The 16,740-nt window shown below is 40.8% G+C and overlaps 2 protein-coding genes across 2 annotated transcripts; one reads left to right on the top strand and one right to left on the bottom strand.

The window, feature by feature from the left end:
- Positions 1-619: 619 nt before the first annotated feature.
- On the bottom strand, positions 620-1,538 carry LOC122642605 (protein N-lysine methyltransferase METTL21A-like). Its single transcript, XM_043836127.1, has one exon. It carries the CDS (start codon positions 1,428-1,430, stop codon positions 732-734), a length of 699 nt encoding a protein of 232 aa, XP_043692062.1. The 5' UTR covers positions 1,431-1,538; the 3' UTR covers positions 620-731.
- Positions 1,539-5,837: 4,299 nt separating this feature from the next.
- LOC122652024 (uncharacterized mitochondrial protein AtMg00810-like) lies at positions 5,838-6,347 on the top strand. The gene has a single exon (XM_043845651.1). The coding sequence runs from the start codon at positions 5,838-5,840 to the stop codon at positions 6,345-6,347; it is 510 nt and encodes a 169-aa protein (XP_043701586.1).
- The last annotated feature ends 10,393 nt before the right edge of the window (positions 6,348-16,740 follow it).

The following is a 16,740-nucleotide window of genomic DNA, read 5'->3' as shown; positions in this document are numbered from 1 at the left end:
ATGAGGATTCGTGGCACACCATAAACAAATACAGTCTGCCATTAGCTTTCGAGGTTCGGCATAAGACTCTCACAATCCTTGCTCCATGTAAAGAAAGTGAGAGTTGATTGCTTCCGCCTATCCGCCCCTAGTGCGCTCTTTCTTGGGTGGTAGTTGGGGGATTTTTCTCTTCTCCATTTCTCGATCTGTAAGTTCTTGTAAGTTCTTGTAAGTTCCCTCTGTTTGCGTGACATGTGATACTTTTTAATCCAAAGGTCATAAGAGTATCCAATCTCAACCCAATTTCAACCCTAACGTTACCCATTCTCTCTCCTCTCTCATTCCTCCCCAAACTTCAATTGCCATTAAAAAATGTCATATGTCACACTGGCAGGGGAACTTATAAGAACTTCCAGATCAAGAAATGGAGAGGAGAAAAATCCGGGGTTGGGGGCATGGTTCGTGTAAAAACGACACCGCTCAACGCAGCAGATTAGAACCTACGACTAGAGGCTAGAGCTATTCAGGACAGATTCTCATGGATGATAGAAATGTCATGGCGAACAGCCAAAACTATCCACATCGAGTAAGGCCGCTAGAGCATCATTCCGCACACACACACGCACCAAAAGAAAAAAAGTTAACGCGCAGGAGTGGGACCTTATCATCATGCAAGCGATGATGAAGCCTCGAGGTATCGATTGATTCAACTGCTCTAAAACAGAGATGTATACAGGAGCCTACGTTTCAGCTTAAGTAATGTCCGTTGCAGCTCCTGAGTCACAACTAGGTGGCACGAGAAGAAAAACAGCAAACGACGGTGGATCCTCAATTGCCATTGACGCTGCCGACGATGAGGACAGAACGAGTTGTTGACTCGGCAGCTCAACCACTCCGAATCCTTCACGCCTCAACTCCTCTAGACTATCTCCAATCCACCCTCGAATCTCACTCGCCGACCAAATTCTCGTCTCGCTCCCACATAGCCTCTTCAGCGTCTTCGCTAGCGCAGCCGTCTCCGACGCACCGAAGAACACGTCAGACATCAGCACCAAGCCCACATGCCCCAACTCACTGCCGTCACTCGTCTGCGACTCGTCCGATCCCCAAAGCAGTTCCCTTACCTGGACTCGGTCCTCAAGTGCATTGGCTTCGACGTTCTTCCGTAGCCCAGGAAGAAGTTGCGCAACGTCGGTGAGAACCACATGGTTGGCGCCGAGTAATGCTGCTGTTAGACCGGGGAGTCCGGTTCCGGCACCGAGTTCAACCACGGTTCGGCCATGGAAGTCAAAATCGAGTCGGCCATGGCTCGCCATCCACTCTGATAGGATGAAGGACGAGTCCCAGATCCAGGACCCGGTGAGAGCTCGGCCTGTGACTGGGTCATAGACGTCGTCGGGCTCATAAATCGTCACTATATTGCCTGCGACTTCAACTTCTCTGATGCTCATCTTGCAAGGAAACTTAAAACGAGAGCAGAGCAGAGATAGCTATGGGTGCTTTGGATGTTTTACTTGAAAGCTTCTGCCGGGCTTGGCTTTGAGTTGTCGGACAATCGAATCCAATATTGGAAAGAGTGTTCCAAAAAGCATATTGAGTTTTTTTCTAGCATCTTCTATAATGGGGAATTAGATGCTTCCATTAATAAGCATCCCGATGATTAATAGAAGGTAGAAATGTAGAACTCAGTACAAACCACACATGGAATACATAATTCTCGTAATGGTTTTGGTCTGCAGTAAATCATGTATTTAACATGAAAAGACCTTCTGATTCTAACCAGCAACCTGATCACACAGATTAAGTTGGTACTTCAATCGGAACCTGGGTCTCCTCCAACCATGGTGGGAGTTGGAGGATCCAGCCCAACAAAAACAGCCGGGGCGGGTTTGGTCATTCCTATGTCCTCTCACAGGGCACCGTGAGATGACACCTCTACCCCTTGGGTAGATACCCAGGTGTGTTCACCCATTGGCCCAGACGCTTGTGTAGAGACCATGCGACCAAGTAGACTTTTGTTGCCCTTTTTTTTTAAGGTAAATTACATCTAAAGTTCCCAATGTTTGATAATAGTACCTTTTGGATGCCTTAAGTTTTAAAAGTGATGTTTGGGTTCCTTGTGAGTGTCTTACATTAAACTGAATATATTTCCAATTTTGACCTTCCACCTCCTCTTCACCCTAGCTTCTCCCCTCTCTGCCCCCACCCCCACCCCCAACCCCAACCCCAACCCCAACCCCAACCCCAACCCCAACCCATTGTTCAATTGAAAGCAATGGATATGGTTATCTTCATCCTAAAGACAGCTCTCCCTTTAGCAATCCACGGAAACCCTTCAAGAGTTCCCATCGTAGCCTAGGGGCTCCCCTGCAGTAGCTATGATCGCCATGGAGTGCACCTGGGGTAAAGAACCAAAGAGGTGATCCACAGAATCTACCACAAAACAACCAAAGGAGGAGGCAGTCCTAGGCATACCAACAGATCAAGATGCCAGGCGCCATCTGAAGATAAAGTCCGAGACTGTTGCGACATCGAAAGATAAAGTCCAAAAGAAAAACCACAGAGGCACAACCCTTAGAAAGAGAAAGGCAGGCAAGCACGGGATTGTCACATAGCGCCTTCCCCAGGCAAGGAGATGTCTCAGACGGTACCATGACAAAACATGTTGCTCCATGTTAGAACTACAGGCACGATGACATGAAGAAGAGAGGAAGGAAGAAGACCTCATCATGTCTACAAAAACAAGAAGACACGAAGATACAAAAACTCAGTGACAAAGGAGCCACCCTTATAAAGAAGAAGGAACGGCTGAGATGAAAAAGCATATGAATCCAGATAGAAGAACAAGACTACACCTGAGAAGACCACAGAAGGAATAACTGCCCAATGAAACGTGACGGTTCTCCATTGGAGGCTTGCCACAAATAGCAACATTTTCCAAAAGAGGATTTGATGAGGATTCATTGAAGAGGGCGGCTACTCCGCGTGATGCGTCAGGTTTCCCCAAGATTCAATGCTTGGGTACGCGCGAGAGCAAAGATAGGGAATGAGAGTCATCACTCCCACCTTAATGACACAACAATTATGCTCCAAAGCAGTTACAAGCTGCACTACCCAAACAATCCCCAAACCGGAAAGCACTACAAGCGGGCGCATAAGCAAAGAAGGTTCAACAGAGGATCACCCAAATCTTAAAAAGGTTCAGAAAAGAACCCAGGGCCAACACTTACTACAAAATGGCAAGGCATGACACACCAAAATCTATTCTACTCCAACACATCCCAAAACGGAATCTATTGGATACCATATAATGGCCACTCAATAACACCATGACATGTGGCACCAACAGAAATAGTCAATGGGGTTTATCAAGTAAGGACTATCCACCCAAAACCCATGGCGGGTTTATCGGGTAAGAACTATCCGCCGAAAGACCCGTAGCTAAAAGATCCAGAGGTCCCCTCAAAGAAGCAAGAAGAAGTTGGCTCATCCGTCAAATCAAGAAGCCTATCAAAGGCAACTCTACACGCCCTAACACTTCACCTCTCAAATAGGTGTGGGCGCACAATAGGGGACCTTGGCACTTCAAGAACCCTTAAGAAGGTAGCAAACCAGTGAAGGAAGCCACTCTCCACATATCCATTATTTTTATGAGCATTTAATGATGCCCACCGAAAAAATCCCCTACGCATGTAGGGGCTTTCCCCGATAAAGCATTCTTCACATGGGACTCTCCAGACCTAAGACAGACATCTAAGATAGAGAAACACTCCACTTCCTCCCTTGAGTAGGGCTCCATCGTTGGTCACATCAGGACTTCTACATAATCACAACAACCCTATTTAAGGGAAGGTAACACCCCATACAGAGGATGGAACTCTTGAAACTCTTATTGTTTCATCTGTGTGCAAAAGAGACCTAACTTAGGCATCGGAGGGTCCCTCGTCGACACTCATCTCTCTTGTCTGTTTACTACTTTGTGTAGGTCCTACTCTTGGAGGACCTACCAGAGGTTTGTTGGCACAACACCATGTATGCTTGCCAAACATTGTCATTCATCTTATCCATATCAGGATAATAGATCTACTGTTCTTTTTATATTATGTATACTGATATTTGGGGACCCTCTCCTACTACTGCTTTGTTTGGCTATCGCTACTTTGTTTCATTTTTTGATGACTATTCACGCACTACTTGGATTGTTTTGATGAAACATAAGAGTAATGTCTATGATGCATTTAAAAATTTTTATCAAATGTTTCTTACTCAGTTTGAGACTAAAATCAAAATTGTTCGTTCTAATAAAAGCTGGGGGGAAAAGTACATGTTTGGTGGCCTCCAAAAATTCTTTACTGATAATGGCATTCTCTATTAGCTAGCTTGTATTTACACACACACACACACCCCCAACAAAATGGGGAGCTGAGAGGAAAAATTGTCATTTATTGGAGGTCACTCGGAGTCTTTTATTTGACATGCATGTTCCTAAGACCTTTTGGTCTGATTCTCTTCTTATTGCTTCCATTCTCATCAGCCACATGCCTACAAAACTTCTTGGTTCCAAATCTCCTTTGGAAACCTGGTCTCCTTAGGTTTCTACTTTTTCTATTCCCCCCCCCCCAAAGGGTCTTTGGATAATTGTTATGTCCATGTTAATAAATCCTTTGAGACTAAACTTGACCCAAAAGCTCTCAAATGCCTCTTTCTTGTGTATTCCTCTACTACCAAAGGCTACAAGTGCTACCATCTTTCCTCTTGTCGGCGTCTCCTCTCCAAAGATGTCACCTTCCTTGATTAATTTGCACCCTACTTTGGTCCTCCTTAGCATCCTCTTCAGGAAGAGATTAGTGGGAGTGAAAAGGCTACAAATGATATTCCCTTTCTTTCTCCCTTACCTATTTCTTCTTTTATGATTGACATTGGGAAACACAAAGAAGTAAATGTGGTTGATATTGGTGATCAGTCAGGTGGTGGTTCAGGTAATAAGGAGCTAATTGTTTACAAGAGAAAGAAAAAAAAAAAAGACCTACCAAGAGTTCTCTTTGGATCCACACCCTGAGATACGTCCTCTTTAGTCAGGTAACATACCTTCTATTAATTTTGATTTAGACCTTCTTATTGCTATTATAAAAAGGAAAGAGCTTGCATTAATCCTATAGCTTGGTTTGTTTCTTATGATGCTCTCTTTTCTACAGGTGTTGTTTTTACTGTTTCCCTCTCTGCTGCTTCCATTCCCAAGAATGTCACTGAGGCTATATCTGACCTAAAGTGGAGGCAAGCCATTTCTGAGGAAATAATGGCTCTTAAGAAAAATGGTACTTGGAAATTAATAGATCTCCCCAGGGAAAGACTTCCAGTTGGATGCAAGTGGGTCTACATAATCAAGTATTGGTCAAATGGTGTGGTTGAGAGTTACAAGGCAATGTTGGTGGCCAAAGGGTACAGTCAAGTGTATGGGATTGACTATCAGGAGACATTTTCTCTATGGCTAAGCATAGATCTATAAAAGTTTTGTACATGCAAACTCCACCTGGCTTTAACCTTCCTTTAGCTGAAGTAAAAGTGTGTCTTCTCAATAAGGCACTATATGGTCTCAAACAATCCCCAAAAGCATTATGAAGAGTGGGTATTCCCAAAGTCAAGCCGATCATACCTTATTTACTAGGTGAGGCAATGACACATTTACAACTCTAATTGTCTATGTTGATGACATTGTAGTAATTGGAGATGATAGGGTTGAGATAACTAGGTTGAAGATATATCTGGCCTAGCAATTTGAAATCAAGGATCTAGGACCCTTGAAGTATTTCTTGGGAATTAAAGTGTAAAGGTCCAAGAAGGGAATCAACATAAGTCAAATGAAGTTTATCCTCGATTTGTTGAAAGAAACAGGGATGTTGGGCTGCAAACCAACAAGTTCTTCTATTGAGCAAAACCACAAGCTAGGAGAAGATTGTGGCCGCTCTCTTGTTGATGCAAAGAAGTACCAGAAGCTAGTGGGGAAGCTCATCTATCTATCTATGACTCTCCCAGATATTTCTTATGCAATGGGAGTGGTGACCCAATTTATGTATACTTCCAAGAGTGGGCACTTGGATGTTGTATACCAATACAAATACTTGAAGTCCTCTCCAAGGCAAAGACTATTGTATGTTAGGCACAATCACTTGAGAATAGAAGGTTTTGCACATGCCAATTGGGCTGGATCCATCTCAGATAGAAGGTCTACATCTGGCTATTGCATATTTGTAGGTGGTAATTGGGTCATAAGGAGAAGCAAAAAACAACCTGTGGTAGCTAGATCCTGTACAGAGGTAGAATTTAAGGCTATGACTCATGGAGTCTGTGAGCTCATATGGTTAAGATGATTGGTCCAGGAGTTGGGGTTTGATACTGAAGGACATATGCGTCTCTACTGTGATAACAAGGCAGCTATAAGCATTGCCCATAATCCTATGCAACATGACAGAACAAAGCACATTAAAGTGGACCGACACCTAATCAAGGAGAAAATAGACTCTGGCTGCATTTGCACTCCTTTTGTGAAGATTGGTGATCAATTGGCAGCCATCTTCATCAAAGGGCTCACTTCTCACCAGTTCGATACCCTATTATATAAGCTAGAAATGCATGATATTTATTCTCTAGCTTGAGGGATTGTGTTAGAGTTTATGTAATAAGGGTACATTAGGAACTAGTTTGTTATTGTGAGGACAATGACCGCATGGTGGGGGATCGCTATGTGTCCTCCACCTTATCCCTCTTTGGGGGGAAAGAGAGAGGGAGGTGAAATGTGTGTTGGAGTCACCACCTAGAGGAGGGTCAAGAACCCAAGATTGTAAATGTAATGACTCTCATGCAATGCCCTTTTAGGGACGAATGGTCTGTTAGCTTGGGTATGGGTCAAGTTACAATCCAGAGAAGATATTAGGCACCCTAGTCCGCTCGAACTTGCCGGTCTTCTATTACTAGGCATTATGGAATGAATAATATGCTTTAATAGTATGTAGATGCAAGTAAAAATGCAAGAAAATAAAGTACAAGGGGAGTGAAGAGAACACATACCCGGAGGTTCGGCTGCAATGCAAGGGTTAGTATACTGAATATAAAGATGAAGGATTCAAAGACCTAAATAACCTAAACATGATTGACTTTAGGCTAATCATAATGATGTGACAAATGCATGACAACGAAGGTGATAATTTAATGCATATGCATAGAGGAATCTGAGAATAAAACAAGAGAAACATGTCAATGGTGAATGTACATGCCCAATATAGTTCTCAATACGATAAACAGGACAATTAGTACAAGAACGAGTACCTTTTCTTTGAGCAATGGGTAAGTCTGGAGATGGAACCTCAATTAGAACCGAATTGGTAGGGGGCAGAGCAGAAGCCTGTACTGAAGTAAAGGGTATTGTAGCCTTGCGCCATTTGTAAACCTACAAAAGGGGTGCCACTATATGATCCAATATAGGAAGAGGAACCACAGATGGAATATGTGGGGTGGACTCGGGAAGGGTATCCTCTCTAGGAGAGGGAGGAGGAGAGTAATAAGGAGTACTCTCAAAGAAGGTAACATCAGCGCTGACAAAGTGCTGATGAGAGTTAGGATCATAGCACCGGTAACCCTTCTGAGTTCTGGAATAACCAAAAAAAACACATTTGATAGCACGAGGAGACAATTTATCAATGGTTTGGTGCAGAATATGGATAAAACACACACTCCCAAAAGCACGGGGAGACAGAGAAAACAATGGTTTGAAGGGAAATAAAATAGAGAAGGGAGTGTTATTTGAAAGAATAGATGAAGGCATTCGGTTAATAAGAAAACATGTAGTAAGAACTGCATCACACCAAAAATATTTAGGGACATTCATATGAATTATAAGAGAGCGTACGACTTCCAACAAATGTCTATTTTTATATTTTACCACCCCATTTTGTTGTGGGGTGTAGGAATAGCTCATTTGATGAATAATCCCACGCTCTAAACAAGAAGTAGAAATTTCATGTTGTGCATATTCTAAAGCATTGTCAGACCGAAACACCTTAAGGAGAACACTAAACTGATTTTGAATTTCATTAATAAAATTGTGAAACACAGATAAAAATTCAGATCGATCTTTTAATAAGTAAACCCAAGTTAAACGAGAATGGTCATCCATAAATGTAGCAAAATGTAAAACACCTAACCTATTTTTTACATGACATGGACCCCAGATATCAGAATGGACTAAACAAAATAAAGAACTACTCCTAGACTCAGTATGAGGTGGAAAAGAAGTGCAGTGATGCCTCCCCAATTCACGTGCTTCACAAAACAGATGAGACAGTGAAGAATAGCTTGGAACCATAATTTTCAATTTAGGTAGAGACAGATGGCCTAGGCGAACATGCCACTGAAAGGGTGTGGGATGAGAGGATGCAGTAGCAGCAGTGGAAGGTCTAGTATCATCCAAATAGTAAAGGCCTGACTGCTCAAGCCCGCCACCAATCGTCGTTCTAGTCTGAAGGTCCTGAAACACATAATAGGAAGGATAAAAGGTTAGAGAATAGTTAAGGTGTTTGGTAAGTTGACTAACAAATAATAAACTCAATGGTAATTGATGAACATGTAAAACTGATGGTAAAGTCATGGTAGGCATGAGAGAAACTGTACCATGACCACTGACAGCAGTAGAGGAACCATTAGCAAGACTAACAGGGGTAGCGTTAGTGAGTGTAGACAAGGAAGAAAAAATGCCAGACTTACCAGTCATATGGGTGGATGCCCCATAATCAATAATCCAAAGGGTAGGAACTGATGTGGAGGACAAAAGAGCAATAGTACTTGTGTGGGCTATGGTAGTTGTAGATGTAGAACTAGAAGTCTCAAGCATTTGCACACGCTTAAGAAGTTGTTGATAATTGTCCTGAGGCACAGAGATGGTGATAGATGACCCAAATAAAGGTGGCCATTCACTAGTTACCACAGAAGTAGAAGCTTGATCCATAGCAACATTGGCAACTTCATTTTCCCAATCTGGATGACCATGCTTAACCCAACATGTGTCAATAGTATGATTGGATTTATTGCAGAAAGTGCAATGATAGGCAGCTTTGTCATATTGACCACCAGATCCACAACCACCAGACCTATGGCCACGACCACACCCCTAGCCACGTCCCTTGCCAGAAGAGAAAGAACCATGATCACGACCAATAAAGAAGGCAGAAGTATCCTTCACAGACGGTGAATCATTCTTGGGTGCAGAAGATAGACATTGAAGACGGCCAAATGTCTCATTCAAGGAAGGCACATGTTTTCCAGTAAGTAGATGGCTTTTTACTGGCTGATACTAAGGATGAAGATTAGCCAGAAATAATGTAACTGAAATTAGACTTTTGCTATTTCAGCACCTCTGCATCAGTAGTAAAGGGCTAGTAGACTTGAAGTTCTCAATAAGGCCTTTGAAACTCCCAAAAAATTCGCTGAAAGACCTATCCCCTTGCTTATGAGTAAATAATTTTTCATAATCTCATAGATACGAGATACATTCTTGGCCTGGGAATATGTCTCACGAAGATCAGTCCATACTTCTTTGGCAGTGGAGTAATACATAACATTAGATGCTATTGTTGGTTCCATACTATTCCACAACCAAATTTTAAAAGTTGAATTATCATGCATCCAAGTAGTGTAGGCAGTAGTAGAAGCCTTATTCTTAGAATCATAGGATCTTCAGTTAGATGCTGGATTTTTTCCTTTGCATACAGATAGGTTTGCACAGATTGTACCCATAATGTGTAGTTAGAAATCCCAGCCAATTTGACTCCAGTGATAGGTAGGTGGATATGATCTACAGTTTTTTTGAACTCATCCATAATACCAATAAACTAAAAGAAAAACAGCCTGATATGACTGTCGAAGAACACTTCAATGAAGATAAGTAGAAGTCCAGAAGATCAGGACAAGAAGCCAACTATTGCAGCAGTTACAGGAGATATAATAGTCCCAAAAAATTGGGAAAAAAATAGAGTACCACAAGTCTGGAGAGAAGCCTTTTAAAGCAGCACCTGGAGAACTCAATTAACCTTAAAGTTGTGGTTGAGTGTCACTAATATAGAGCAGAATAACACCCCAGAAGATGAAGAAGACCAACTCAGACTTGAGCAAGAATAAATCCTTCACTCGAACCTTCAGAACATAAAGACTTGTAGAGAAAATATGTAGACTCGATCTACAATCCTTCAGACATCATGTAGTTAATAGAACAGTCCTAGTTTGCTTGTGTAGTCATACAACTAGGACATTAAGTAGGTAGGCAGCATAGGCTGCTGCAGCCAGGAAGAGAAAAAAAAATTGAGAACTCAATCAAACCAGTGTCGTGGAATGAACAGGCCTGGATTTAATCAAGCTCTGATACCATGTAACAGAATAAAAAAAGAAAAAAAAAACTAATTAGAAGGACAAGATGGAGAAGAGAGATGATGAGAGAAGAGATGCTAGAGATGGAGCAGCCTCGGTTGGTTTAGACTGCTCCTCTCATGCAGGCATATATTAATATAACTTTCCATAAGTGTTTCCTTAATTTAGGAAACAGAATTACAAGAATATAACTAATTAAGGAAAGAAGATAAAGACAAAATGGGGATTATATCGGATGGACTTCATATGCTATCGATAAGGTACCCCAGGAAAAAAGACTTTTGTCTATGTGATGTACGGTAAGAGAAATAGGAAATCATGTAATTGCCAATGTGAGACCCATATGAAAGTGCATTTGGTAAAAAAAGATAGGATATTTTCATGAAATGTGGTATCTTTTTCCAATAACCACAATCATGAATTATTGAATCAAAACGAATTGCATCATCTTCGTGCATATAGGCTCATTTCAAAGCATTGCAAGGACTGACTGGTGACTCTTGAACAAACCAAAATGCATATCTATCATATGATGATCATAGCTAAAGAAAAAAAACGTTCCCATTGATTGTTTTGCCATTTACTATAAAAAAAATGTACAAAATCTTTTGAATGCGGACAAGATATCCCGTAAGAAGCAAGATGCATCAAATTTGGTAAGATGTGCATGTAGCTAAAAGAGAAGGATAATGATTTTCAATTTGAGTATGAGGTTGATAACAAAAAGCGACTAAAGCATATTTCTTTGTCGTATGCAACTTCAGTATGCATATTGGAATCTCTTTGACGCTACCTATAAGTTCAATTCCTATAATATGCTCGTAGGTATTTGGGTGAGTGTCAACAACTACAGATCGACTTGCTTCTTTAGTTGTTATCTTTTAAGGGATGAGAAAATACAATCTTTTTGAATGATTTTTTAACATAAGTGAAACACATATTGTTTGAGATAAATAGTTTAATTTGTGAAATGTGTGGTTATGTTGACAATGATCAATATATCAACTACTCCAATTTCTTGTGCAAATTCCCTTGATGTAGACCTTTCTAAAATCCATGGATAGGATGTCTCCAAAGTCTATCCTCATAGATCAAGATCTAGAAATAATGGATGCCATCTCCATTGTCTTTCCTTGTTCAAAACATGGTGTGTGCATGTGGCACATAGCGAAGAAATTTCCTAGTCATCTAAGGCCTTTGTTGAAATTTCAATACAATGATTGAAAAAATATTTCTAGGGATTATTTAATAAGTTTGAGATGGTGGAAGAGTTTGAATATAGATAGCAATCAATGATAGAAGAGTATAGGTCGTCCACAAATCAACACTTGAAGGATTAGTACAAAGAGAGAGAGAGAGAGAGAGAAATGTGCTAAACCTTATATTTGGCTGTTTTTTGTAGGAGTGACAACCACAAGTAGATCGGAGTCCATGAATACATTTATTGGCATTTAATAACCAACAAGGCTAATTTGTAAGATTTTATAGATCAGGTATAACCTAGTAGCAGTAATAAAATATTTCCACTTCTCATAAAAGCAATCAGAATTTTGTTTTGAGATTGTTAATTTACATTTTGATGCTAGGTTGCACATGCTGTCAACTATTTAGGTCATACTGGCAAGATGTTATTGACAAAGCAGAAGGTTGACAATATGATTCTTTAAACCAACATCTCAATTGTATGTGGTTAAGCTTTTGATCCCTTATGCTTTTGCCAAATACTAAGAAGAGATAGAGGCTTCATTTTCTTACACATGTTTTATTATAAAGGGTTCACCTGGATTGTATTTGGTGAAACATGCGAGTAAGGAAAATGGTGGTTGGAAGCTATATCATAATTCTTATGAACAATCAATACATTATTTGTATCAAATGTTTGAGTTCAAGGGGATTTTAGGTAGGCATTCAATCCTAGTGCTATTTAGATTCAATGCTTTCCCAATACCTAACCAATATCTATTGTTTCGATGAAGGCGTGCTACTTCTGTGCAACTACCTTTAATACTTGAAGAAGTTAATCAAGTGAGAGAGAAGACAAAATGTCTCTAATCTCTTGTTTTTGAGTTGGTTAGGGAAGCTGAAAAGGTTCCTTGCTTCATAAAATAGTGGTGAATTACAGAACTTAGGAGGCACCAATGATATTATCCGAACTGATATGAGTGTCATACCAACTCATTTAGTCACATGTTCAAATAGAATTACACCATCACTGGCAGTAGGGAATCCATTGAGCTCAACACCCAAAGGCAGGGGAAAAATCAAAAGATTATGGGGTGCTTTAGAGGCTACCAACAGGCCCAAGAGATGCAGGCTGCATGGGTGTGGTGAAGTTGGACATGATAAGAGATTGTCTATTGCTCAATGCAATTAGTTTCTCAGAAGAAGTGATGCAGTTTAAAAGCTTGTCATTTAAATAAACTAAATACTTGTACTTTGTGTACCTTCTCATTAGATATTGACATGGTGTTATACTCGTACCTAAGATCATACTAACTTCGTTCTTATTGTATATACCGTGTAGATGAGGCGGCAACCTACGCCGGTGAGTTATTCACGATGGTTGTCAAACCAACCCACAAGATCATCGATTAACACACAAGACTAGTTGTCAAGGATTGATTCCTCCACCGAGATTGGAGAAAGTTCATCGATGATGAGATCACCGACTATCCTCCTAGTAGGAGTCCCAGAAGTGAGGAGTTTCGGAAGGAGAACCCGGTGTCTTGCCACCTAGACACTCACTGCCTTTGCGAGGTGTGCAATGAGATGAGAAAACTCTTCGAGATCCATGAAGACCTACTTTGATGGGCAAGGGGAATACACAAAGGTGAGCTTTCAATCCATTTATGTCATGTGTACATACTCCCTTTAAAGTCCTTGCAGTGTGGGCCAAGGCCCGGATGTAATTACTAAGTGAAAAGCCCTTTTCAGCAAGGGCGATCACACGGGCGGTTGCAGTTGCTGATGCAACCGACCTTGCAACCACCTGCGCTATGAGCCTCCAAGTGTGGTGGATCTCATGGGACCCACTTACCCCATGTTTTCAGGTGATGAGTTAGTGTTCTCAAACACCGTGGACCCCATCCACATTTCTCCTTACCATGTGGGGTCAAATAGGTGGGCCCATCTTGCTCATCCTTAACTTTTAAATAGTTTTAAGTCTATTAATGGTCTAGCCAAATAGGCCCTATTGATTATAGGCTATAAATAGTGAGGCTTAGGCATTTATTGGTCATTAATCTCATCCACCAACCAAAACATGTGAGAGTAAGGGAAGGAGAGGAGAGAAGGGAGGAGAAGAAAGGAGCGGATTGGTGGAGAGCTGGATTACTTGGAGGGCATCTATTGGACTCTCCCTCTTGACCTAGGTAAGTAAATGAACCCTTCTCTTCCTTCTATTTTGGGTTTTTGAATTCTCATGGGTTAGGGTTTGACCTAGCATTCCACTTGGAGCCCAAGGAATGGATGTGGACACCTATTTAAACCTAATGCGAATTTAATGCTCATCTATTGATGCCCCTTTGACCTTCTCCTAACCCTATTTGGAAACCTAGGACTCCAATTTCTTCAAAACCCTAGTTTTGATTTATTAATGAATCAACCCTTTAATCCCTCCAAGGTTGAATAGATGGTTATAACCATTAGAGACCCTAGGGTACTCCCCCTTAAGTCCTTAAATCCTTAGAAACCAAGGGAAATGAGGTGTTGACCTCAAAACCTCGGGCTTGAAGTCGGGCGGTCGCACGACCACTTGCAAGTTCTGATGCAACCGCAAGACCCAAAGACCCCCAAAAGCTCTTGTACTCAGCGGTCGCACGACCCGTTGCAACCGCTCATGCAATCATTGGCCTTTGTAGGTGGGCGGTCGTAGTATCGGTTGCAAATATTTATGTAATCGCCTCTACAATCGCTGCTAATCCGAGGCAATTATACTGAGCAGTCACAGGGGCAGTCTCAGTTGCTGATGCAATCGCCCGTGCAATTGCCCTTGTTCTATTGTGTCTTACTTTTTGGGTGTTGATGTAATCTCTTGGGGACCCCTTCTACACTTCTTAACACCTATTCTCATGATTCCTTAGGTAACTAAACACCTAAGGTGAGGCATATTGGGCAACGATCGGGCGATGAACCATAACTCTGATTCTTAAACTACTAGGTGAGTGGGTTTGGGTATGAATTATTTTAGGAATGTTTTTCACTATAACATGCTATATATGCCATGTATCATGCATAATCTCATATTTGCATTGTTATAACTATGATCGAGGATTTATGCGATGCGAATGTGGTTAGTACTGTGTGGAATGGAATACGGTGGTCGGGGATGCTAACACCAGGATCATGAGAGATATTGTATATTACTGTTATGTATTATCATTGTCTTGTCATGTGTTGTGTCATGTTGGTACTCGGGTACTAGATGGTATTGGACATTCAAAATACCTCTCGACACAATAGGTATCATATAGTATTATGCGGTTAGGTTATGTTCCCCTTGCTATAACCCTTACCAACAGGGGTCTAGGTTTTGGGTAATCAAGGTTCCATGCTTGCCTGTGGAGAGTGAGAGAGGCCAGGTCGGAGATGACCATTGGTTATCGGGGTCTGCCACTGGGTGGTATTGTACAGAGCCATTACTAGCGCGGGCTCCAAATCAATAATTGAGGTTGCATCGCTGCGATGACCGTAAGTGACCCAGGATGTTTTCCGAGTTGTTGCAGTAGCATTGACCGAGTGACTTAAACATGTTGCTAGGTGGCTAATCTTGTAAATTAAAGCATGCATCATAGACTATGTGTTATTGCTTGTGTTCCCCATCCACTCACTGGGCTCAGTGGAGCTTACCCCCTTTTGTGCATACTTTTTTAGATGTATCTGCAGATTATGGTGCTACTGTGAGCTTCGAGGATCAAACCTTTGGGTATGACTACATTGGTGCTGAGTACCCAAAGTCGGTGATTGATGATCACGGTGATGGATATCTGTGTGACGATTGTGCCTACAGGGCACATTGATTCTAAGAGTTACTCCTCTTTTGATTCTTTTTGGGTTTATACCATGTGTTGTATAAACAATTATTGTTATACATATGTTTTTTGTCGTTATTTGATGGTCATTGAGAAGAATTGCAAAGTGTAGTACTATTTACCATTTAACCGAATGAACATCTTGTAACTATTGTTATTAAACGCTTCCGCACTTTTGATTTACATTAATACAATGTATTCTTTCTTTCCGCATTCTGATGTTGTTATGTGAAATGTATACTCGAGTTGATTGTAGTTTAACCCATTGCATCGAGATCCTAGTGATTTGGTAGGATGACAGGCGTCATCTTAGTCATAATTCGAGTATTATACTTGTATAATATGCCTAGTTGGGCGGGGTGTGACACATGATTTTGTTATGAAATTTTAAGGTTGAAGGTACAGAGCGAGAGGATTACTAAGGGACAGAGGGTTTCGATAAGTTTGCCTTTGATGATGATTTAGAGTGTGACTCTAAGTATTAGAAGGTTGTCAACTACAATAATTGTTCATTCTTATTTATAGCTTTGAATATTGAATTCTTATTGTAGAATTTTTTTCTGAAAATAGAGTTGTTTCTTTTGAAAAATGGATGGTTTATAAGGGAAACTAAAATAATTTTCTATCACATTTCATCATTAGTTGTTTCATTGATAAACTATAATATCTTTGAACCAGTTGAATGTAATAATGATTTGATTGTCATTGATTGACAAAGGCCTAATTTATTTATAAATAAAAGAAAATAAGCAAATAAGGTATATTAGGTGGTGATGATTCATCCTTATCCTAACACACATTAACACTCCCCCTCAAATTGGCACATATATATATTTCTCCTCCCAACTTGCATACAATTGGATGAAACACCTTACAATGTAAACCCTTTATGAACACATCAGCCAACTGATTCTCTGTAGTTATAAAAGGAATGCAGATAGAGCCTTGCTCGAGTTTCTTCTTGATGAAGTGTCGGTCAATTTCAATGTATTTGGTCCTGTCATGTTGGACCAGACTATGAGCTATATTGATTGTTGCCTTGTTATTAAAGTAAAGTCTCATGGACTCTTTAGTAGTCACCCATAAATCACCGAGTAACACCTTAAGCCATACAAGCTCATAGACTCCCTGTGGCATTGTGCGGTACTCTGCTTCTACACTTGATCTAGACACCACCAATTTGTTCTTGCTTCTCCAAGTAATTAGCTTCCCTCCAAGGAAAGTACAATATCCTTAAGTAGAACGTTGATCATCAATGGAAATAGCCTAGCCAGCATCAGTAAAGGCTTCCAACTTTAGATTGTCATTGTTAGAAACT

This window comes from Telopea speciosissima, chromosome 1, assembly GCF_018873765.1.
Source record: "Telopea speciosissima isolate NSW1024214 ecotype Mountain lineage chromosome 1, Tspe_v1, whole genome shotgun sequence".
NCBI lineage: Eukaryota > Viridiplantae > Streptophyta > Magnoliopsida > Proteales > Proteaceae > Telopea > Telopea speciosissima.
Note: the sequence above shows the minus strand (reverse complement) of the source record. Positions and strands in the feature narration are given on the sequence as shown.